Source organism: Xyrauchen texanus, chromosome 17 (assembly GCF_025860055.1).
Source record: "Xyrauchen texanus isolate HMW12.3.18 chromosome 17, RBS_HiC_50CHRs, whole genome shotgun sequence".
In the NCBI taxonomy this organism is placed as follows: domain Eukaryota; kingdom Metazoa; phylum Chordata; class Actinopteri; order Cypriniformes; family Catostomidae; genus Xyrauchen; species Xyrauchen texanus.
Window position 1 is genome coordinate 14,740,410 of NC_068292.1, and position 26,005 is coordinate 14,766,414.

Here is a 26,005-nt window from a genome sequence, read left to right on the forward strand (position 1 = left end):
ATTTTCTGCTAATGTAACATTTAATTTATGTGTTGAAAATAGATTAAGTGGGCTGTAGTCTTAATCAAATGGGTGGAGTTTCTGATTCAATTTAATGGAAAGCCCCATCTGATTGGATGCTGAAAGACACACCCTCCCATTCTTTCTCCTCAGCACACTTAGGAACACACAAACATACACATACTCTTGCACATACAACCAATCAAACTCACACATTCACAGTCTGGACAGAATGATCAATAAGGAGTCGCAGTCTTCAGACCACCTCACAGCATCCTCACGCAGACGGGTAAGCACATAAACCTTTTCCAATTAAACTGCAGTGCATGAATACACTGTAACATGCATGAATGAATGCTGCATATGATAATTGTTGTTAATAATTAGCAATAAGAATTTCTTGTGAAAGTCTCATCAGATTATATAAGTAACAAATGATAGTTCATGGTAATGGAGAATTGCATTTATATTATTGTGCAATTTCACAGATTTGTATGAGGCCTCTAAAATGGCTTTATATATATATATATATATTATTTATTTATTTTATTATTATTTTTTTTTTATGTATTGTTTTAGTTGGAGGTTTTACTCTCCAGACTGTATTATTTAGTCTTTGAGACATTTGTATAGAACAATTGTGTCGAAAGATTCAGTCCTCCTCGACTGAATTTTATCTGACAGTGCTGTCAATCAATGATTGTAAGAAGGAACATGCGAATTGGTCAAAGTCTGGGCTTGCCTCTAATAAAATGCTCTTTGAAACATTCTCAAATCATGCTGGACAACATGGATCATGGACTTCTGTAGTCTACACCAGCTCGAGCCCATGCTCTTATTAAAACAAAAGGGGGACATACCCATAAAATCGTCAAATTTGTGACAATTTTTCAGTTCAGCATTTCACTCAAACTGTTTTGCTGATCATAACATTTATAATGCAAGAAAATATATTAAATAAGAAAAATGAAAATTAGAAGCAATTTCACAAGTGAAAATCTGCTTCAGTGGTGTCCACTCAGATGAACCCTACTGCACATGCAGTGTAACTGCTTGAGTAAGGTACATAAACGGGCGTGTAACAGGCTAATTTTTACAGGAGTTTAGAGATAACAATCCCATGAATGACAGAACGCCTTTGGGCTCAATAGTTTGTGAGAGACTTTGTCAAATCATAAAATATGGCAAAAGTAGCAGATACGTCTGTACATGTCAGTATGTCCTCCTGTGAACTGTCATTGTTGAAGCAAGTTGTGAAAGTGTTTTATTGTGGGAGTGTTATTATTTGAGGTCTTAAGCCAGCTGGATCGGATTCGAGCTTCACAGTTAGCGGGAAGTGTGATTTGTTTATCTTTTTGTTTATAGATGATGATGACAAAAGTAGCAGTAGCTTTGGCCGCCTCCTTTCTTCTGGCCAGTTTAGCGGTCATCATTGCCATAGCAGTTGTTCAATCTCATAAGAGGACTTACATATCTCCTGGACTAAAGGTAAGATCATGTATGCAATTTACGCACTCATGCTACTAAAGTGGGAATAAATAAATTGGGTTAATTTGGGTACCTTCAGAGGGTGTCAAATTATAAAAGCATTACGGTCATCTGACAGTCACACATGGGCATGCAAAGGAGTTACTTTTGCTTAAATCAATCATTTTATTTAATAATAAAGATTTGCTTTGCACATGAAAGAGTAAAATAACCCCGTAAAATTTAACCTAAAGTTTCAATTCTGCCTTAAATGTTACAAAAGTAAAATGTAAATAAAATGACCTGCAGTCCATGTATTCATTGCACTTATTCAACCATTTTGAATGTTATTACTTAAGAAGAATATCGAGTTGAAAACTCAACATCAAGTAGAAATTGTCAGAGGTAAAATTAATGGAAAAGATGTTGTTATAATGATGAAAACATTTCTTGCAGTTTTTCCTGTATTGTAAAATTTCATTTATGTGTTGAAATACAAACTCACACATCATATCATAGCATTATGGCCAGTATTCATTTACAGGTGAAAGACTCCTGAATTTACCTTTTTTATGCATTTATTTTCACCAAAGCAAACACTCTTTGTGCAACACTGAATGGAAATCGATTTGCCCTAAAAACAGAAAAGCTTGCAGCTGACAATTACCATTGATGGAATTATTAAATTCTGCACAATGCTGCATCTTTGTCCAGGAAGCCACTCCTAAAATCTTAAGATATATGATCCTTTTGATGACTCATAAAGTCAATCCTCGCATATTTTCCCACTCAATCGTGGCAATCGTGCATGTCTGTTCTTTAGTGCCTCTGCCAGTAAAGACAACAACCATGGCAAATAGCTATTCACCAATGTATTTTTCAACCAGTGCGAATGAATGAGCTCTTTGTTATTTTGCAAAACCTTTTTGGACAGAAATCTTGATAGGGTTACAGTAATAATGTCTGTTGTTTCTATGTCTCTTTCTCCAGTATGGTATTGTGTTGGATGCAGGCTCCTCCAGGACTACTGTGTATCTCTATCAGTGGCCTGCTGAAAAAGAAAACAACACTGGAGTTGTTAGCGAGACCACAAATTGTCAAGTTCAAGGTACAAATCAAGAGACCTATAACCTTATTATCATATCAGGTTTATTTGAAACATGGAAGCACAAACAGTCTATAAAATATTGGTACATTAAAGAGGTAATTGGGCAAGCTGGTCTCATAGTAAAGATTTTACTATAACTCAATTTTAGCTAAATAACTTGTGCCTCATTATACATATCGCTGCAGTTTTCTGGTGGAATTAACACTAGCAGTTAATTTACGAGTTATAACATAGCAGTGTGTGTAATAGAGTGAAAAATAAATGTCTATAAAGTCATAATCAGCCATTGTATTCGTGATTTGTGTGAAAGCACAGTTGTTGTAGTGCCTCTAGTGTTCATTTCACTAGGAAACTGTGACGAAACGCAGAACGAGGCACATAAAAGTCATTTGGCAAAGATTTTCATTCTATGAGACTAGGATGAGATTAACAGTTTATAAATTCTTTTTTGCTCTTTCCCCCAAATAATACTATCTTATTACATAGAAACATGCATACTATAACGCATTTAATTGTGTTGAAAGATGATACATTTTAACACTTGCGTTACATAACCAATACAAGCTTCTTCAAGTGTGACTAACTTTTTTTTTTTAAACTTTAAACCCTTTTGGAGGTAGGTTTTATTCGTTTAAAACTCCATAGAGCATTAACCTTAAAAACCTAATCTTTTTGGGAGAACATTAAACTCCCTTTTAGCATCACTCAGTGGAAATTTCTCCTTGAAACTGCAGTGTTATGTTTATTAAACCCAGTAATATCATTTTGCAGAAATGTTGCCACAGTCACGTAATTTTCATGTGATCAGGCTGTAATTGATACAGTCACCCAAAAAAACAACAACAATTCTGTCATTACCGTAATGGCATTCAAAAAATTTGGGCTTTTGCCAGAGGTGGGTAGAGTAGCCAAAAACTGTACTCAAGTAAAAGTACAATTACTTCAAAAACATTATTACTCAAGTAGAATTAAAAGTACTAATATAAATAATTACTTGAGTAAGAGTAAGAAAGTATCCAATTAAAAGAGTACTCAAATAGTGAGTAACTCGTTACTTTCACAAATGACATAATGGACATTAACTCCCCTATTTGCCATTACATAATACACATTTAACATGTAATACAGAATTATTATTATTCATGGAAATTCTGTCATCATTCACCATCATGTAGTTCCAAACACGTTTGACTTTCTTTCTTCCATGCAACACAATAAGGAGATATTATACAGAATGTTTGCCTGAGTCACTATTTACTTTCACCTAATGTTTTTATATATATATATATATGTATATATATATTGAAAGTGAATGGTGACTGAGAATGTCAATCCCTAACATTCTGTCATATTTTGGGTTCCACAGAATACAGAAGGTCACACTGGTTTGGAACAACATGAGGGTAGAGAAATGATGACAGAATATTAAATTATGGCTGAGCTATCACTTTAAAGAGATAGTTTACCCAAAAATGAAAATTCTCTCATCATTTACTCACCCTCATGCCATCCCAGATGTGTATGTCTTTCTTTCTTCAGCAGAACACAAATTATGATTTTTTAAATAATATTTTAACTCTGTAACGGCAGTATAAATGTAATCCATAAGACTCCAGTGGTTAAATCCATGTCTTCAGAAGTGATATGATGTGGGTGAGAAACAGATCAATATTTGTCATTTTTTGCTAGACAGCAGTGGGCAATATTGAGAGAAGAATGTGAAAGTGATCTGTTTCTCATCCACATTTGTTTAGCTTTAAAATGTTGCCTTGCCACCCATTCACTTGCATTGTATGGACCTACAGATCTGAGAAATTCTTCTAAAAATCTTAACTTAAGTTCAGCAGAAGAAAGAAAGTCATACACATCTGGGGTTGCATGAGGGAGAGTAAATAAGAGAATTGTAATTTTTGGGTGCACTATCCCTTTAAGGGCTCTTGTAAGATCTGGATGAATTTGTCATATAGAATAGACGTTCCCTATCTATCACTCACTCGACGGTGTGTCGATGAGTTGACATTAGGGGTCCCAATGGAAAACGCCACAAGAGCTGAACCGAGTTCCGCAGACTGGCAGTGAGAGACGGGCAGACCTCTGTGTGCCTCGTAGCCTGCGCAATAAGCCATCGCATAACTACCCCCAACACACTGGCAGGTATGAAGCGGTCCCCTGTACCTAGGGGAATGGCTAACTTCTCAGAAGTATAAGGACTGGCTGGCCCAGCCATGGCCTTCTCTCTATTGTTCTCCCCAAAAAAGGAACAAAATCGTTCGGCTGGGGACCAAATATATGGTCCAAGTTGGGGGGTGTCCCTCCAAAGAGGAGGACACCGCGGAGACCACACCCGGCCCCGAGAGGGGGGAGGATTTTAGGTGGAATACAACACACGGTCTTACCAGTTAGCGGAAGCACATCGTGCGGCGTGGCGTCATGGTGGGTCCTACCCAAGGGGGGAGGAGTTACTACAAACACGATGACCAAGGAGAGAGGGCCCTCTGCCCAAGGAAGACGCAGTTTACCGGCAGGGAAACTATTTTGCGGAATATACATCACACGGGGTTGCCTAGGGGACAACCAGCGCATCTGGAGCACTTACCTCAGTACGGGGGCCTGGGTGACACCCGTACTGGGTTGGCAGCGAGCCTCTCAGAAAACTCGATGGCCACTAGGCTAGGGAGGAAGAACGTCCAGGGTTCACACTTCTTGCGAACGCAACTGGGGAAAGAGCGCATGTCTTCACCTCAAGGGAGGGGAAAGGCGCTCTGCACAAGTGATACACCCGGCCAGCTGGCCCGAACTGACCTGTTTGTGTCACCTGATATCACACGGGACGAAACTGGCTCAACCCTGAATTATAGAACCTTGCAAAGGTGTTAGGTGTTGCCCAGCCCGCAGCTCTATATATGTCTATATATGCATTAGACCCGGGTCAGGACTACCCTCGTGTAGTTCTCTGAGCGCCTAGGCTTGGTGCACCTGCAGGAGTGCCATGGTATGCAAGGCGGAGGTGGCGTGTCCAGCAGCGCTGTAGGCCTTAGCCGTCAGGGACAACGTCAGCCTACAGGCCCTGGACGGGAGCCTCGGACGGTTCCGCTAGGTGGAGGAGCTTTGCGGGCATAAGTGCACCGCGACTGTTGGTCCACTGTTGGGGAATCGCCGAGTAGCCCCTTGCCACCCCGCCATCGAGGGTAGTGAGAGCGGAGGAGCTCACAGATCACGTGCGGGCAGTGAAAGGTGCCTGCCACGAGCGTGTGAGCTCATCATGCACCTCTGGGAACCAATCGTCGAGCCGTGAGGGTTCGGGGGGCTGAGGATTTCACTCCAACCCGACACTCGTGGCTGCCCAGGCAAGCATGGCCGTTAGCTCCGCGTCAGCCTGCGACTGAGCCGCCGCACCTGAGGGTGGGAGTCCTCAGCGTCAGACATGACAAACCCACTCTCCGATGCCGCGATCGATAGCTCATCGTCGTCAGGCGCCCCGAACGAGAAACGAACCGGCAACCTCGCCCCAGCGCATGGTTGGAGCATATGAGCTTGACGGGGAGTGGGAAGTCTGTGGAGGAATACCCGGCGGAGAGGCTCCCACTGAGGTCCCCATATCGCCCACAGTGCTAACCGACCCCGCTTCATACCCATAGGTAGAAGGACAGAGTCGGGGAGCCGCTGGGGTGGCTTGCGCTCTTACGAGGGCGAGCCGCGACCGCAACGTAGCCATGGTCATGTCCTCATGGTGAGGACATGAACCATCCACGAATGCTGACTCTGCGTGGGTGGCACCCAGACACGTAAGGCAGCGATCGTGGCCATCACGATGTGAACTTCCGCTCTCGTAAAAGTCCCATTCAATAATCTCTCAATAAATTACACATTAATTCAAATTAAACCCAGTAATGTAACGACAGTAACGCCACACATTGTGAAGAAGTAAAAGAAAAAAAAATTTATTAGAAATATACTTGAATTAGAGTAAAAAGCACCCACTTTTAAACCTACTCTAAAAGTAAATTTTTTCCCTATAATGTTACTCAAGTAAATGTAACGGAGTAAATGTAACGCGTTACTACCCGCCTCTGGATTTTGCATCTCTTGCCCTACAACAATTCATATGTACCAGCAGCTGTCAAGCTCCAAAAAAATATATACAAATTGTAAAAGCACCACAAAAGTCCATATGACTCATGCGCTATATTCTACATTTTCTCAAGCCTTACAATATAATAGCTTTTTGTGAGGAACTTACTGAAGTTCTTGACCTCAGCCGATACTGAAAAAATGGCAAGTCAGTGTCCTTGGTGGCAAAAGGCTTTACCTGTGTAGTAACCAAATGGGATGCATAATGTTTTAATTTAGGACAAGAATGCAGGCAAGCTTCAAGGGAGGGCAAGATTATCAGTTTAAGGTGCTTCCACCCCCCAACGCAATAAGGAACTATAGTCCATGCTACCTTGTGAATTTAGTCACAGCTAATGGGCATTGTTAGGCACAATGTGAAGTGGAGTGCCTGCAACCCCTTCAGCTGTGAATATTCACACTATGAATATAGTCACAAGTGCCTTATTTTCATATTTCTAACAGAACGTAAAAAAAATAACAACAGTCAGCTATGGGTGTAGAACACAGCACAATGATGCAAATAGAAGTCACTGAACAATCAGCATCCAGGACCAAAACTATTAGTTCCCCTTCTGTCGCTCTCTCCACGTTGTGTCAGAGAAGCGACACTAGGGGTCTCTCTTGAGCGCCGATATTCACCTCTGAACTATGAAAATAGGCCAATGAGAGTTGGCAACCAGTATTTGCATGTCCCGCCCCCGGACATACGGGTATTTAAGCGGCGCAAATACGGGAGTTCATTCAGAAAATTTCTTCTGAGCCGATGGTCGCGTTTGCAGACTGCTGCGTTTTACACACCGAGTTCCTGCTATCCTCTGCTGCGTGCTGTTGGATTCTACGGCGCACAACAGCGGCTTTCTCCTGTTTGCACGGCTGTGCACTTCCTGCCCTGAGCGCATCGACAGTTGCAGATAAGAAAGATCTCTCACGAGTTCTTTCATTCATAAAAGAGTGATTTTATTTAAAAGAGTAATTTCCTCTAAAAGAGCAAAAACACAGCGGCGTTGAGCGTCCTTTTAAGGGCGCGTCTTTATAAAGATGACTTTCCGCCCCTGTGTTGTTCCTGGATCGCGGTAGAGTACTCTCCGCTTCCGGCGGCCACAGGCGTTGTCTCGTGTGTCTGGGCAGCGATCACACTGAGGCTGCGTTTGTGGATGGTTCATGTTCTCATTGCGAGAACATGACCATGACAACGTTAGCGATCGCGGCTTGCTTACAACCGTAAGCAGGCCACTCCAACCGCCCCGTGTCGCTCCTTCATCCCACGGGATTGAGGACGATGCGGCTGGCGATGGAGGCGATTCGGGGATGGCAGCAGGTGCAGCTCCGTCGGGTACGCCCCCTCGGACCACCCGTGCCCCAGCACGCTCGTTGACTCCCGTCCCTGCTCGAGGTGGCGGCGACTCGCCTCACAGCCAGTCTGCCTACCCTCTTGCGATGGAAGCAGATGAGTTCGCCGCGACATCGGAGGGCATGGGCTCTGATGCTGAGGGCTCCTCTGGGCTGCCGCCTTTGGGCGTGCACGCCCAGGAGGAGGCCGACGCACAGATGTCCGATATGCTTTCCCAGGCAGCCAACAGCGTGGGTCTGGATTGGAACCCTCCATCCTCCCCACGGCCATCACGGCTGGACGATTGGTTCTTGGGCGTTGGGTGCCACTCACAGCCTCGCCCCGGTTCCTTTCTTCCCGGAGCTGCATGATGAGCTGACGTCTTCGTGGAGAGCACCCCTCTCCACTCGTCGCACTGCCACCTGCTCATCCGCCCTCGCCACCCTCGACGGCGGAGCGCGCCCTGTACTCCCTTCCCGGTCCTGTAGAGCAACATCCTCGCTCACCGCGAAGGCCTACAGCGCTACCGGACGCGCCGCTTCCGCCCTGCATGCCATGGCTCTCCTGCAGGTCCACCAAGCCAAGGCGCCGCCCAGCATCCACAGGGGTGGCCCTGATCCCGACACGCTGCAGGAACTGCGCTCAGCGACCGACCTCGCCCTGAGAGCGACGAAGGTCACAGCGCAGGCACTCGGGCAGGCGATGGCCACTCTGGTGGTCCAGGAACGTCAGCAATGGCTGGACTTGTTTGAGATGCGTGAAGCTGACAAGACTCGCTTCCTCAATGCCCCTGTCTCCCAGTTCGGCCTCTTCGGCGACACCGTCGAGGACTTTGCCCAGCAGTTCTCCCTGGTGAAGAAGCAGACGGAGGCCATTTCGCACATCATGCCGCGCCGCAAGCTTGCAGCCATGGCCCAGGCCCCACCTGCTCGCCGAGGGCGTCCTCCCGCGGCCAGAAGACCTTCTGCTCTGCCCCAACCTGGACCCAGCTCTCAGCCCCGGCGTCGAGCAAACCGCAGGAAGCGCACGCCCCCTGCCTCACGGACCCCTTCGAGGACCCAGAAGGCTCCCAAGCGTCCCTGAGACAGCGTACCCAGAGGACAAGAAGTTAGCTCCGGAGGTGGTAAGACCACTCCGTCCCCCGGTGGAGGGCCGGGAGGAGAATCTTTTGTTTTTTCATTTGCCGTACCCGCTGACGGGGGCTGCAGTACCCAAATTCTCAATAAAAGAGCTATTTCCTTTACCTCTGGGTCACATGGCCCGCAAATGCCGTTCTCACGGTACTGTGCTTTCAGGCCTCAACAGTCTCGGCGCCCAGGATGCGGTGCTCCCGCCCTCAGCCCCACGACTGTTCCCCGGCCGGCCGGTTCAGACGAGTTCAGAGGACGCCAGCATCAGACCTCCTCCTCAGTCACGAACCCGCCCCCTGCCGGGTGCGCGGAACAAGGTAAGTGCTTTGAGTTTATTCTCAGCACCAGAGCCTCGGGATGCCACAGCGCCTCCCGACGCCGCGTTACCTGTTCCGCACCGCTGTGATACGTCCAAAATACTCATCCCCTTGGTGCCCCTAGCACGGGGCTTAGAGGCATGGCTTTCACTGACCAGCTCGTCATGGTGGCTGCACCGGACCATCCGACTCGGTTACGCAATTCAGTTTGCCAGGTCTCCGCCCCCCTTCGTGGGCGTTCGTTCCTCCGCAGTGCACGGCGAACATGCCCACTCCCTGCGCAAGGAAATCGCCTCCCTTCTAATCAAGGACGCGATAGAGCCTGTCCCTCCGACTGAAACGAAGAAGGGTTTCTACAGCCCTTACTTCATTGTACCCAAGAAAGGTTGCGGCATACGACCGATCTTGGACCTGCGAGTTTTCAATCGGACCTTGTCCAAACTCCCATTCAAAATGCTTACCCAGAAACAAATTTTATCTGGCGTCCGGCATCTAGATTGGTTCGCAGCGGTAGACCTGAAGGACGCGTACTTCCACGTCTCAATTCACCCACGACATCGACCCTTTCTACGGTTCACGTTCGACGGCCAGGCGTATCAGTACAAGGTCCTCCCCTTCGGCCTGTCTCTTCCCCTCGCGTCTTCACGAAGGTCGCAGAGGCGGCTCTTGCCCCGCTACGAGGAGCGGGCATACGCATATTCAATTACCTCGACGATTGGCTCATTTTGGCCTCCTCGCAGGAATTACTATGCGCACACAGAGACCAGGTGCTAGAGTTTCAGGTCAGCTGGGAAAAGAGCAAGCTCACCCCGGTCCAGAGCATCTCTTTTCTCGGTTTGGAGTTAGACTCAGTCTCAATGACAGCATGTCTCTCCAACGAGCATGCTCAGTCAGTGCTGGAATGCCTCGCTTCTTTCGAACCAGGCACCGTGGTCCCTTTGAAACGTTTCCAACGGCTCCTGGGGCATATGGCATCCTCCGCGGCGGCCGCACCACTGGGGTTGATGCATATGAGACCACTTCAGCATTGGCTCCAGACTCGAGTCCCGAGACGAGCATGGCACCACGGCACGCACGGATTGGAAGTTACCCCTGCCTGCCGCCAAACCTTCAAACCCTGGACAGACCTCTGCTTTCTACGGGCAGGAGTACCCTTGCAGCAGGTGTCCCGTCGCGTTCTGGTTACAACCGACGCCTCCAAATTGGGTTGGGGCGCCGTGTGCAACGGGCGCGCAGCCGCAGGCTGGTGGAACCGAGGCCCGCTGTGCTGGCACATCAACTGCCTAGAGCTGCTGGCCATTTTTCTTGCCCTGAAGAAATTAATGAAGAAATTAAACAGGTAGACCTGTTTGCCTCCCAGGAAACCTCCCACTGTCCGCTCTGGTATGCCCTCACAGAGGCTCCCCTTGGGACAGATGCTCTGGCGCACAGCTGGCCCGCGGGGCTGCGCAAGTACGCTTTTCCCCCAGTGAGCCTTCTTGCACAGGTGCTATGCAAGGTCAGGGAGGACAAGGAGCAAGTCACTCTGGTGGCCCCCTACTGGCCCAACCGGACGTGGTTTTCGGATCTCACGCTCCTCATGACAGCCCCTCCCTGGCGAATTCCCCTGAGGAAGGACCTTCTTTCTCAGGGAGGGGGCACGCTCTGGCATCCGCATCCAGACCTCTGGAATCTCCACGTCTGGTCCCTGGACGGGACGCGGAGGATCTAGCCGGCCTACCTCCAGCCGTCATAGACACTATTAACCAAGCCAGAGCCCCTTCGACCAGGCATTGACCAGTGGCGTCTGTTCGCGGACTGGTGTTCTTCCCGAGCCGAAGACCCGCAGAAGTGCGCAGTTAGGTCAGTGCTCGTGTTTCTTCAGGAGAGGCTGGAGAGGAGGCTGCCCCCCTCCACCCTCAAGGTGTATGTTGCCGCTATCGTGGCCCACCACGACACGGTAGATGGCAAGTCTCTTGGTAAGCACGACTTAATCGTCAGGTTCCTAAAAGGTGCCCGGAGGATGACTCCCTCCCGGCCTAACCTGTTTCCCTCCTGGGATCTCTCGGTCGTCCTTATGGGACTCCGGAGACCCCCCTTCGAGCCGCTTGACTCAGTTGGACTCAGGGCCCTCTCTCTCAAGACCGCCCTGCTGATCGCGCTCGCTTCCATCAAGAGGGTCGGGGACCTGCATGCGTTCTCTGTTAGCGACGCTTGCCTGGAGTTCGGTCCACCGGGCTACGTGCCCAAGGTTCCTACCACACCCTTCAGGGATCAGGTGGTGAACCTGCAAGCGCTGCCCCGGGAGGAGGCAGACCCAGCCCTTTCACTGCTGTGTCCAGTACGTTCCTTACATATTTACCTGGACCGCACACAGAGCACCAGACGCTCTGAGCAGCTCTTCATCTGCTTTGGGGGACAGCAGAAAGGGAATGCTGTCTCCAAGCAGAGACTCGCCCAATGGGTTGTCGACGCCATTTCCCTGGCTTATCACACCCAGGCCGTGCCCCCCCCCCTTTTCGGGTCCTAGCCCACTCCACCAGGAGTGTTGCGTCCTCGTGGGCACTGGCTAGGGGCACTGCCCTAGCAGACATTTGTAGAGCAGCGGGCTGGGCAACACCTAACACTTTTGCGAGATTCTACAATCTCCGAGTTGAGTCAGTATCATCCGTGTTCTCTCAGGTACCGAGCCCGTGAGAACTTCGGTGGCACGTCCACGATCTGACCGGGTGAATCGCTTGCACCCAGCCCTTCCCCTAACCAGGGAAACAGTGCACCTTCATTCCCAGGAGATCCCAGGTTTGGGACACTGGTTGACTCCTCCCTAGCCCTCGTGGGTCGCAGTTCTCGTGGAGGAACTCGCCGACCCAAACCACTGCGTGGTACCGCAAGCTACCCTGTACTGGTATAGGTGCCCCACAGGTAAGGCCTCCTGTTCGGACTCCCCCTGTGTGTAAAACCACGGTTCTGTCCCCTCACGAGTTGACTCCGTGTTTCCCTTAGGCAGTTACAGCTGCCTCGGTTGCCGTGCTGTATGCTTCCTCCCTCTGCGAGGCTGGATCTACCACCGCACTACTTTTCCGCATAAGACCTAAGTATAGGCCATGCGATGTATTTGCCACTCAAAATTTGCCTCCCCTCCCAGGTAGGTGTGGCCTCCGCAGGGTCTTCTCCGCCCTAATAAGGGCTAAGACCCCCTTCCCTCAATGCGTGTAAGGGCCCCGGCCGTAGTTGCTCTATGCGAGAAACATAGAGAGAAAAGAGGCCCAGCCAGGCTGGCCCGTTCCCATGTTGGCGGCCATCACCTTGTTCCCCCCTCCAAGGTAATGATAAGGAATCCCGATGGCTTAAATGGGGCATTGGGGAAGGGTACGTGCAGCCTGATACAGTTGGTCGTTCTGCACGTAGGAATACCTGCTCGCTCCTGTATCAGCAGATCACGTACACGGCTCAGCGCATGGCTCTTTTTAAGTGGACCCCTAGTGTCGCTTCTCTGACACAACGTGGAGAGAGCGACAGAAGGGGAACGTCTAGGTTACGTATGTAACCTCCGTTCCCTGATGGAGGGAACGAGACGTTGTGTCTCCCCTGCCACGTCGCTGAGCCGAGCCCCTGTTGTGGCCGGACCATTTCCGGCTCCTCAGAAAAATCCTGAATGAACTTCCGTATTTGTGCCGCTTAAATACCCGTATGTCCGGGGGCGGGACATGCAAATACTGGTTGCCAACTCTCATTGGCCTTTTTTCATAGTTCAGAGGTGAATATCGGTGCTCAAGAGAGACCCCTAGTGTCGCTTCTCTGACACAACGTCTCGTTCCCTCCATCGGGGAACGGAGGTTACATACGTTCATCCTAGACGTTTTATAAAATAGCATATGGATTTAGAACAGCATGAGGGTAAATAAGGATTTTGAAGAAAATTACAACATTTTCATTTTTGGGTGTATCATTCTTTGAAGAATGAATGACAATTAGTAATTTGGATTAAATCTTTTATCTTTATCTTTAGGAGGCAGCAATAAAATACTGTAACTTTTAAATGTACATATATGCAATGTTTTAATGAAATATGTCTTTTCAAGGCCCTGGTATTTCAGATCTACTTATAAATGAGGCTCAGGACAAGAAAACATGGACAAGTTTAGAATCTTGCATGGCAAACATAACCAAGACCATTCCTACCAATCAGCATTACTCCACCCCTGTCTTCCTCGGAGCAACAGCAGGGATGAGACTTTTACAGTAAGTAATTTCAACACAATCAGTTACTCTTTCTGGATATGTTATATCTTTGTTTAAATATATACATTTTAAGTAGTAGGAGAAGTGGTGGTGGTGTAGTGGTCTAAGCACATAACTGGTAATCTGGTTATCAGAAGGACATTGGTTCAAACCCCACAGCTACCACCATTGTGTCCTTGAGCAAGGCACTTAACTCCAGGTTGCTCTGGGGGAATTGTCCCTGTAATAAGTGCACTCTAAGTCGCTTTAGATAAAAGTGTCTGCCAAATGCATAAATGTAAGTACAGTAGAGCAGCAATTTACTGTAACATTGAAAAATTGGAGAGTTATAAAGCATTAGACCATAAATATAATAAAACAAACATATAAAATAGCAAAAGATCAAACTATATGTGTATATTCTGTATACAGGGTTGGGTTACTTTTGAAATGCATTCTGTGCCTGGTAACATGTGCATGTAAAATGGCTAGAAATAGCATTTTAGCTTAGCGTAAAGCTGATAATTTACACAAGGTTTATGTCTAATTCTTCTGCTCCAAACTTACTTCAAACTTACTTCTCTGTCTGCTCGTATGAATGTTACACATCATAAGAAAGTGTTTCACTTGTTGTTCAAATGCACTTTGGATCGATCATTTATATGTATAAATGTTTTCCATCTGAAAGGACTAAATATTAAAGGAAACAAATGACAATAAAATGCAAAGTAATCTCTTCAGTTATCAAAATAAATTTTGAATGTAACTGTATTCAAATTACCAGTGATTTAAATTGTAACTGTAATGGAATACAGTTACTTATATTTTGTATTTTAAATACATAATCCTGTTACATGTATTCCGTTACTCCCAAACACTGTATATACTGTGTGTGTGTATATATATATATATATATATATATATATGGGCCTATTCACTTATTTAGCAGCATGTCAGGACTCTGGACAGTGATATAAAATATTATTGTGTCAAGGTATAATTGCTCCAACAAAAATGTGGATATTTATTTCTGTTAATGCCTCTGCTAGCCTGATGCTTTGAAACTGAAATGTAAAAAATTATATCAGTTCCACAAGCTGTGGTCTTTGATAGTACAACTTTTTTACACAGCTTGAAAAATGAAGAGATGTCCAACACTATCCTGAAAGACATGCAGAGGTACCTTAGCTCTCTTCCCTTCAATTTCCATAATGCTTCTATCATCTCTGGACAGGAAGAAGGCCTTTATGGCTGGATCACTGTCAACTACCTGATGGGGAACTTCCTGGAGGTACTTTTTTTAATCTTTTATTTATCTGATCATCACGGAACAAATTTTGAAACAGTTTCTTCTGAATTTTAAACAGCATTTTGCTAATACTTTTATAATTATTATTCATGCAGCTTTTATGATCTCATATTAATTGAGAGACTATATGGAATATTTGTATTTAAAAATGCATTTGACACACTTCAGTACAATTTAAAATGAACATTAAAAAAATGCAAAAAGTTGATTAATTGGTGAATATATTAAAAGAAATAGTGACCAGTTACAGGACCCAAGACATACACTTTGCCTTATATATTTATATACTTTACCTTAAAGCCTAATGTTGATAAAAGTCCATGGACAAATTATAATTCTAAAAGCACTCGTGACCCTTATAATGCTAGAGATGAGTTTACTCATGTTATTTGTCTTTATCAGAGATATTGGATCTAAACCAGAAGAGAAAAATGTTAGAGCTTAACAGAAACTTTTAAAATGTTAAATTGTATTATGTTTTATAGAAAGATCTGTGGAACGCCTGGGTACATCCTTATGGAGCTAGTACAGTCGGTTCTTTGGACTTGGGTGGAGCATCCACTCAAATTGCCTTTGCTGTTACTGATAATGTCAGAGGAGAAGATATTATTAAGGTTTCGCTCTATGGCTATGAATACAACATCTACACGCACAGTTTTCTCTGCTATGGGAAAAATGAAGCTGAGAAGAGAGTATTGGCCAAACTTTCAAAGGTAGAATCTGCTCATGTTTTTATTTATACATTTCTGCAACATCCTCATTTTCCTTCATCCTATTTTAGCAAAATATTAAATTAATTAATATAAAGCAAGTACAACGTCCCTGACATTTGCATTGTGCTTTCATGTCTCAAATAAACTACCAAAAATGGAACTCGCCTCAAAGAAATTATCCTCCACTAACTGCATCCTCCTCTCAGGATATCAAAAACATTAAAAGAAAAAATAAATCTGCAATGGAAACTCTCTTCTATATCTGTACTTTGAGATTGGACAATGGCTATACGTATTAGAATTTGTTTTTTTTTTTTAGCTCCCCTCAGTAATTGCACAAGGAATCTGATCACAAAATCCTTTCTTATAAAATCCATTACTGCTGAAGCTGAGAGCTGCATTTAAACTTGTAGCTCATGCTTAATATTACCTCAAACAAGCCATGCCAATACTTTTACAGACTACATTGTCATCATTAATTTAATGTAAGGCTGAAATGGAGGGATGACTTATATTCAATTTGTATCTGATTTGATCTTAGTTGAAGTGTACCAGTATATGACAAGAACATTTCCCATCTTGACATTATGTACAAATGTATTTAAAATAAGTATATGTGAGTTAAAGTAAAATGTAGTTAAAGTAAAATGTAGTTAAAGTAAAAATATATTATTATAAAAATACATATTATTATATTTTTATTATTTAAAAAAATAAAAAATTGTTCACCCAAAAATGAAACTTTGGTATTAATTTACTCACCCATCTCTCAATCTACTAATTTACTCAACCATCACTTTCCAAATCTGTGTGAATCGTGACTAATAATATGAGTCTATATGATTTTGACTGATCATCCATCAATTCATACCTGCAGTATCATAATAATTGATCTCATAGTTTTGTTTTATATATATATATATATATATATATATATATACTTAGGATTTCACCAACTGGAATTATGTGACGAACCCCTGTTATCCTGCTGGTTACAATATCACCATACCTGCAGAGGAGATATTTGGAAGTGAGTGTACAAAGAGTGAGGCTCCTCCGAGGTATAGCCCACAGCGAAACATCACTTTCTTTGGAAAGAGTGATCCTGAACAGTGCAAAGTCTTGGTCAAGAGCATCTTTGACCTGACGTCCTGCCGTGGAGTTGAGAACTGCTCGTTTGAAGGAGTATATCAACCGCCAGTCAGCGGAGAGTTCATGGTAGGCATTGCTCTACAGCAGTGGTTCTTAACCTGGAGGTCGCGACCCCCAAAATGGGTCGCTGGGGGGGTCAAGGGACAACTTTTATTTTGAACTAGTGTAAGAAAATACTTGCATTATGGCACCACCTACCGGTAACGTGTTATAAACTAATTACTGCTTATTGCAAGACATCACCTCGGTCTAGTAATTCATATATTTATGGTCATCTTAGTTGGTCAGTAGATTAGCCTTCATGGAAAGATTTCTAACTGGTGCCGATGTTAAAAAGCATCCAACAGAAACAGAATCATAAGGAAAGAAAGCCAAAAGCAGGAAATATGATGAAAAGTACTTGGAATATGGCTTCACTCAGTCGATGGGGATCCACGACCACAGAGTGTGATTTGTGGTGACGTATCAACGAATGAGAGCCTTAAACCATCCAAGATACTACAGAATTTAAAAACTAAACATTAATCACAACTATCAAAGCCACTGGAGTTTTTCCAGCGAAATATCGACTTTCTTAAAAGGGGGTTGCACTTGCAAAAAGGTTAAGAACCACTACTCTACAGACTAGCTTAATGGTGTGGTGCCTATTAGACCATTGGGTGTCAACTAAGACCCAGACTACACCTAGTATTAAGATGCATCTCGGGTGATCAGATAACTTGTGATGAGACACATCGCTGTTAACATCTGGTTACTTAAACACTCCTGTGACCAACTGTGTTCTGATTTGGAGGGGAGGGACTCTGTTTCATAACAACATATATCCATCACTATGTCAGTGTGTTATAGCATGACAGTAAACCCCCAAAAAGTCAGGAAAGACAAAGAAAGTGCAAAAGAACCATCATGCTGTTTCTCTCAGATGAATCTGAAATTTGATCTAGGCACAAACATAATTTCCAAATTTCAAAAATAATTATCTGTAATTTTACAGTATTACCTGCATTAAAGGAGCTTCAGATGTTCATGTTTCTCATCTTTGTCACTGCATGTTGATTTCAGACACACTGAAGAAGATTTGTGAAGCTCTCGTGCTTGTGTATGTATTTGCTTTATCAAATATTTAGATTAAACGTTCATTTGCTTTTAACACTGTGTAGCATATTTAGGGGTTTCAACGAAAGTTCGCTAACTGGTCAGTTTGGCGGTGTTGTGTTATGCTGTTAGCTTAGCTGTACTGTGTTGACAATATGGTGTCGGCAGGTTGAGCATTTGCGGTTGGTTGCCCTGGAAGAGTCTCTGTTGAACTTCCCTTGAACTTTCGTAGCCATAGCAACCAACACCAGTGATTTATTATCTGGGTCACCATTAATTAAAACAGTTTCATCGATGCATATGAATGTCAGCACTTTCCACAATGCACAAATAAACAGTAATCAGTTGAAGTGCCCAAATTCTCACACCAATATATGTAGTGAATTTGGTATGATAAATGTACACAGCACGGGTTAAAGTGTCATGTATATTACCCTTATTTGTAAGGGAAACAGTATGTGTGAGCTAGGAATTTAATTAAACAGCCCTATTTCTACATTACTATGTAAGGAAATTTATAATGGAATCAGTCGCGTTTGACAACCGTCATAATTTTGATAAATGACAAATAACTAGATTATTTGTCTGAATAAAATTCTCCACCATTAATATCATAATACAACCTCTCGTCGTATCAGCTCACAATTTCTACTGTAGGGAGTAACATTATTCTCATGGCTTATTGACAATAATATTACACATATAGGTATAGCTTTGAAGCAAAATCTTTTAGAAACAGGGATGAGATTATTTACCAAAATATACCTCAGTCAAAATATCTTTAAAAGGGAAATATGAATAATGAATCATAACTCGTTATAATTAATTATGAACATTTGGATCGGTTAATAGAATTAACTTGATGTAGCTGAATTAACATTACAATCAATTTATCTGTTCGTCCAGTCCTGTATTGATCGTCTATCAATTCTCAGAAATTATATTTTCATGGCCACACAAAAATAGCTCTTTCTTAGCATGGAGCTGAGATCGAATCATTAAATTTACAATGATTTACAAGCAGACCAGAATCAACTCTGGGCAAGAATGTACACAAACGTTTATTTAACTAAAATACGAACACATAACGAATCTAAACAAAAACATACACACAAAACCACTCATACATGAGAAAGGGAAAATAAAATTAAACTGGAACAGAAGAGGGGAAATGCAATTATGGAAAACGTCATCTTGACCAGCTGAGAGAACCATCAAGTTCTTAATTTAAAAGCACCTTTGTTACAAATGGGTTTTTATCTTATACTAAAACTATGTTCAGTTAGTTACTGGTATGATACTTGCAATGCCTTGGCTTTTGAGAGAGCACCCGGATGCAGTCACAGGAAAAGGCTTGATGGTTCCTTGAGTCGATGGTGTTGAAGTTGCAACCGATTTCTTCTGCGTTGTATGAAGAAATTATGATTAACTGGGATGTTCATTGACTCTATGGTAGAAGAAGTTACACATGGCTTGAGGTGTTGAGGCCTGCCGGCCTGCGACCACGGGAGCAGAGGGAAGATCCTGAGTAAGAGAAGGGACGTGTCTTTTAACTTCTGCTGGAGGTTCCTCCTCTCGAGTCTGGCTTGACTGATGAGAAAAGTGCAATTTCAAAGCGGGAAATGTTCCAAAAAGCTGACTCATTTGCATGATTGGGGTTAGTTTTTAATATGTGCCCCTTTATGCTCTGATTAATATAGCAAGCATACAATGCATGCTATCAGAATTATATATATATATATATATATATATATACCACTTTTTAGTGTGTCACACAAGGATTCATTTGATAGGAAACATGGCAGAACTAATTGTGCATTATCTGGTTCTGTCATAAGTCATGCATAAAAATAGTATACAGTAAATAAAAAAGACACTATACAAGACAGTAATGATCCTATACACCTAGGGATATACATGTTTATTTACAGTATGTTTATTAATGAGGAAAAGTCTGTGTTCTGGGCTTTATGTCCATTTTCTACGAGGGAAAGGAGTGAATCAATCTTTCAGCTTTCTTTGCTCTAGCATGCAGCTAACCTCCCCACGCTTGGAAGGTCACTGGGGGTCCACTATTTGCTGGTCCAGCGTCAGCCAAGACAGTGTAAAGGCTTGATAATGATCAGTGGGGGAGCAGACATAACGGAGTCTGCTTGAACCTACTTGGACCTTTGCTTGTTACAGTCTTGAGACATCTATTGGCTTAGTCATTAAATAATGAATAATTGTGTGTCTGATTTGTCCAGGTGCTACAGCTGCTCGAAACCAAGGGGTGGCTATTCACTGCTGTCTAGGACGCATTAAGGATGAACAAGTGTTTGCACCTCAAATGCGTTATAGTTACATGCGTTTTTGTGACCCTAACACAAAATATTTCAGACTCCTTTTTGATCTGTAATTTAGAGTTGACCACATGTGATCCGATCACCAAAAATGCATCTTAATACCAGTTGTAAACAGGGTCTTCTAGAAAATAGGTTGCAGAACTGTTCAGATAGGGTTATGGACAGCAAACAATAAAATGCTACTAACCATATAATGTTAGTGTGTGAATGGCAAACCTTTTGCAAAAAAGTTTTTAGCTGAGAAAAATCTTCCCATATGTTTTGTTTTTGATGTCAAATGTTGTGAATCCAATCACACTTCATCAGTCATTTAGTTCTGTAATACAGTCAATACTTAATATAATGCAATATTTGGCGTGTTTGTATGTTAAGCTGGTAAAACACAATTCTGCTATTGTATATACATCTACAAAATTGTCCAATGTCCATGCCATCAAGTAATTTTAAAAATGATTTGCCTATGCTGTTCATGGTAATGCCGTTCACTATTATAAATGTTATGTTTGTTTTTAAGGGCATTTTTTCGAAAACAATACACAATACGATTGTATTTGTCAATCTTATTTAACTACATTAGTGAACATGATCTAACAATGAGCAATACTTTTACTGCACTTATAAATCTTGGTAAATAATGTTAATGTCAACATATACTAATACATTTTTAAAATTTAAAATTTGATATGCCAACATTAGATGTAGCATTATGTACTAACAATGAGCAATACTATATTTGTAAACTAACATGAACCAAGATTAATAAATGCTGTAAATTGTTAGTCCATGATACCAAATGCATTTACTTATGTTCAAAGAAATAACCTTAATGTAAAGTGTCTTTCTTACTTTTCTATGACAAAATATTTGCTACCTGATTTCCAGTGTAAAATCAGTTTCTTGAAGCAAAACCATTGTATTTGAGCTAATTGTTATCTAAACGTACAGTATATATCTGCTCTGACTGCCCATTCAGCTTCTGTTAGACCCCAAATTTAAGCTTACTTTAAGACCTAATGTAAAATGTGTTTAAAACAAGAGAGATTTTATTTAATATTTGTATGATGAAGTATTATTTTGCTTAGGCATATGCTGGGTTCTACTGGACCGCCTGGGCTCTTACTGTGAATGGTTCCAAGAGTATGGAGACATTTAACAACAACATGAAGATTTTCTGCTCGAAGGACTGGAAAAATGTGAGTGCTGGCTAACTGCTTCATAACAATATGCATTGACAAATGAAGTACTTCTTTGAATTATCTTTATGATTGATGTTTAAAATGAGTACACTTTTAAAAAAAAAAAATTTCCCCCTTTAGCTCAAACAAACCTCAAACATCAAAGAAAACCATCTGAAGTCTTACTGCTACTCAGCAAACTATGTGCACACTATTCTGGCAGATGGATATAAGTTTAACACAGAAAACTGGAAAAATCTAAATTTTCAGCAAAAGGTATGCATTTCACATCATGTATTTTGTCTCCATTTGATTTATTTAGCAAGTGATGATCTTCTTAAAGGTTAAATGTGTAATTTCACCAATAGTGATGCTAAAGGTAACTGCAAAATATAAAAATAAACAGGTAGTCCCTTCCAATGATGGCCAATGATGATTACTGATCTATAGTAGCTGATCTATATAGTATCTATATGATCTATATGTACTGATCTATTTTTTTTGGCTGTGAGCTGCGCCTTGACCCGAGGAACCAATCATCTAGCCGTGAGGTTTGAGGGGGGGTGGGGGGTGGCGTTGGGTTCCAGTCCATCCCCGCTCTCACGGCGGCCCGGGCAAGCATAGCGGACATCTGTGTGTCAGGCTCAGACTTGACGAGCAGACACGAAGGTGGCAGCACAGTCGGACAAGGACAGATATTTTTTATGATGTTCTTATATACAATATATAGAGGAAATTAACCCACAAATGCTTTACTGACATTAAACTAGGAAAGAATGACATATTTTCCTGTAACAGAAATTTGCACATCACCTTTAAAAAAAGATATATATATTTTCAATAATGCAATTAGTAATACTGTACATGGCTGACAATGTTTAAGGGTTGTTTGTCCATTTAAAAATTATTAAGCTATCAAGCAAACCTTCTCTACTTCGTACCTCTATTTCCAAAACATTAGTTGTGCCTTGTGACAGGAACAACAAAGTGTCTAGAATAGCTTTTTTGTACCACTGGATTGAAAAGCAGGGCCGTGTAAAAGCCTTCTTACAGTTACAGTAATGTAATTCTGAGCCGCTACTTTCTAAGGAACATACACTATACGTCACGCCTTAATGCATCTCAATTTTTTGTGCTTGTCTGAGATGCCAAATCTCTAACATACATCAAAAATACACACTGTTCCACTCTTTACTCTCACAGATCTGTTTTGCCTATACAGAATGCTGTAAAGCAGGGTTGTCCAAACATGATTTTGTGAGGGGAATGCAGGGAAAGAGATACCATTGTTGAATTCATTTTAAATATATAATAATAATAATGATTAATTTAATCATTTAAAGTTAATACAAAAAATTAACAACATAAATATTTCATATGAACACACAAAAATGAATGGTGGCACACGGCAAATACACTGTAATGAATTCCTTTTTTATTTGTAGCATCTGAAATAATTCCAAATACTTAATTCTATGCTAGTTATAGGCACTGACGTGCGGTCTGGGTAGGCAAACTAGGCACTGCCTACCCTGCCAAAATTCAAAAATAAAATGTTTATTAAATAATAAACTTGTATTTGGATTTTTACTTTTTATTCTTGTGATTTATACATGCAATATGTGTGTTATTCCAATTGTTTAGACGTTATGATGACAAATGTAGCAGTTACGCATAATCAACTAAAACAAATGGTAGAATAAGCAGTGCTTTTACGGTCCATTCATTGCAGGCGACAAGCGGAAAACCCATGTTAGCATGCGCGCTCGATCCTGCATTCTTTAACATGTGCGGCAAAAAGCACAAATCTGCTGTGCCTTTTGGCGTAAATATGTTATGCCCGTAATCATCTCCGTTACGTATCAGACATGGACCAATTAAAATCGAGATATTCCTGGACATTTGCGTAGCTAACGTCATTACACCACAGCTAGTGTACATGCCTAATCCCGCAAAATTCAAAATGACAGCACCAGCCGTAATCACGAATTAAGAAATTTTTCCAAGCTCGATTTTAATTCCAAATAGGAGTTAATTCCAAGAGGGAGGTCTACGCCAGCCTTAGATGGGGCCCAAAAATTATCCGATCATTTCAAACTGATTGGTATGTAAGAAAAGATTGGCTATGTGGCTGCGCTAACAATCAGCGGCTGTACTGCTATCCCTGCCTGCTTCTTTCAACCAGTCAGACTGTTTGGACTTCAGCGGGATATTGTGATTTGAACAACCTGCCCGCAGCTTTAACCAAGCATGAAAAGTCGTCAGCTCACATCCAGTGTCAAATTACACTGAAAACCTTTGGAAAATCTCGGATCGACCTTGAACTTGACGAGCAAAGGAAGCTGAATATAACCTACCACAATGAAAAGGTAAAGGAAAACCGAGAGGTTTTGAAGGATCCGATAAATGCATAACGTTCACTGTTTACGCACTTGTGTTGTTGTGTGTGTGTGTGTGTGTGTGTGTGTGAGAGAGAGAGAGAGAGAGAGAGAGAGAGAGAGAGAGAGAGTACATACGATATACATCCTGATTTGTACATTTCTTGATATGCCGCGCTTGTGTGTAACGTTCACTGTTATTACGTATTATTAGCTTAAACAATAAATCAGGTAATCTGGCTTTCATAACTCAGTGCCTAGCCTCTTTAAGACATCACCGCACGTCACTGGTTATAGGTCTAAATATTTATAAAATATAAACTATTTAAAATTGAACTTTAAAGGTAAGAGCCAAATTAATTTGAATTAGCTGTGTTTTACATATACAATGATGAAACACGTCTGCCTTATTCGTAATATATGAACAGAACAAATTTCTTTGTAAAATCCATTCCTATAGAAATTGTGTCATTCAATGGGGCAGTTTAATTGCAAATTGTTTTATGTACAATTTACACTGAAATGTGTTCTGCTCATGTTTGAATAAAGACCACTGTGTCTATAGGTATACTGTTTGAAAATATTGCCACCTAGTAAAAAAGTAAATTTCTGATCATTTCAGGCCATAAAGTTAGGGAACACCAGCAGTAAAGAATCCGACCGATTAATCTACTCTGCATTTGACTGTCTTTGTGTTTTACAGGTGAATAAGACCAGTATAGCCTGGTCTCTGGGCTACATGCTTGCACAGTCCAACATGATCCCAGCAGAAGGAAAAATCCTCAAGCTACCCATAAACAATGTTCTGTTCACTGGACTTCTTCTCATGTTCTCTGCTCTGACTATTATTACCCTTACCTACCTCGTCATTGCACTGGTGCGCTTTCTTTTTTGAGGATTTTTGTACTGAGCTCTCGCCAGTAGGTCCCATTTAGGGAGGTTTTGTTAGTCAGGAGAGATCCTGATGTGTCACTGCAGATCTGCTTGTTACAGGAGGATTTAACATTTGTGGAACCTCAAGCTACTGTTTTAAAGGTACAGCTGGATAGAGGTTTTAAAGGTTGAGAAGATACCTGGATATTGTTCAGTGTATTGTGGAATTAAGCAGATGTTATAACCCATAATAAATTTTATTCAAAAGAGCAAAATATCGATCCACAAAAGAGAGTGTACAAGTCTTTCTAGTCAGGCCATAGCAAGCTCTTATACTGTGGATTTGAATGAAGACATTGCAGAGTAACCCACTGTAGCTTATATAAAATGTATCTACTATGGTCATGGCAATGTTATGACTGTGTATTGCATCTGCTGTTTGTCTCACTGCATTGCATCATGCCTTATGTATTTTATGTATCTATTTCTGCATGTGCTCTTTGGCGCACATTGTCTTTGGATGAAACATGTAATAATAATCTAAATAAATGTTATAGTTGTTAAGTGAAAGTGCAAATAGGGTGAAGGTACAGTTTACAACCAAAAAGAACATTATATTTTATATTCAATGTGTTTTGAGTGTACATTATGTGTTATAAAGTTAAAGATAACACTTCATAATCCATTTAACTGTTAACAGATATTACATAGTGATGATTTATTAAGCATTATACATGTATTAATGTTTGTTAATGTTATTAAAGTTCATGTAAATTCTTATAAATCTGATGACACATTATGTCCTGAATACACAAAAAGGGACTACAGGTCCTTCAAATGCAGCACACCAAATATGAATCTTGAACTCTTGTCCTAAAACTAATTTACTCTCTATTTAAACACTAAAGGGGCTGCATTGGTCTGCCACAAATATAAATCACTGTAAGATACGTGATGACAAAAACAAACTTTAAGATTACAATATACAAGTTTGGTGAAAGGTCTAACACTAGTTGGAGTCATTTGTAATAATAAGAAGCATAAAATAAATAAAATTAAAAAAAAGCATCAAATTAACATCACATTCAAACAAGATTAAATCCATATCTTCAGAAGCAATATAATAGGTGTGAGCAAGAAACAGATCAATATTTACGGTTTTACAATATATCTCCATCTTCGACCAGCCAAAACTAGTAGGTTGCGATTTGCACAAAGAATGTGAATCTTGAAAAAAAAAAGAAGAAGAATGTGAAAGTGAATGTAGAGATGTATAGTAAAAAGGACATGAATATTTATC

At 42.1% G+C, this 26,005-nt stretch overlaps 1 protein-coding gene across 1 annotated transcript; it reads left to right on the forward strand.

The window, feature by feature from the left end:
- Positions 1 to 189: 189 nt before the first annotated feature.
- LOC127657534 (ectonucleoside triphosphate diphosphohydrolase 3-like) lies at positions 190 to 25,473 on the forward strand. The gene is made up of 10 exons (XM_052146379.1): positions 190 to 289; positions 1,366 to 1,488; positions 2,458 to 2,575; positions 13,527 to 13,686; positions 14,797 to 14,956; positions 15,460 to 15,687; positions 16,633 to 16,905; positions 21,362 to 21,472; positions 21,596 to 21,730; positions 24,536 to 25,473. Exons 1-10 carry the CDS (start codon positions 233 to 235, stop codon positions 24,725 to 24,727), a joined length of 1,557 nt encoding a protein of 518 aa, XP_052002339.1. The 5' UTR covers positions 190 to 232; the 3' UTR covers positions 24,728 to 25,473.
- Positions 25,474 to 26,005: the final 532 nt, after the last annotated feature.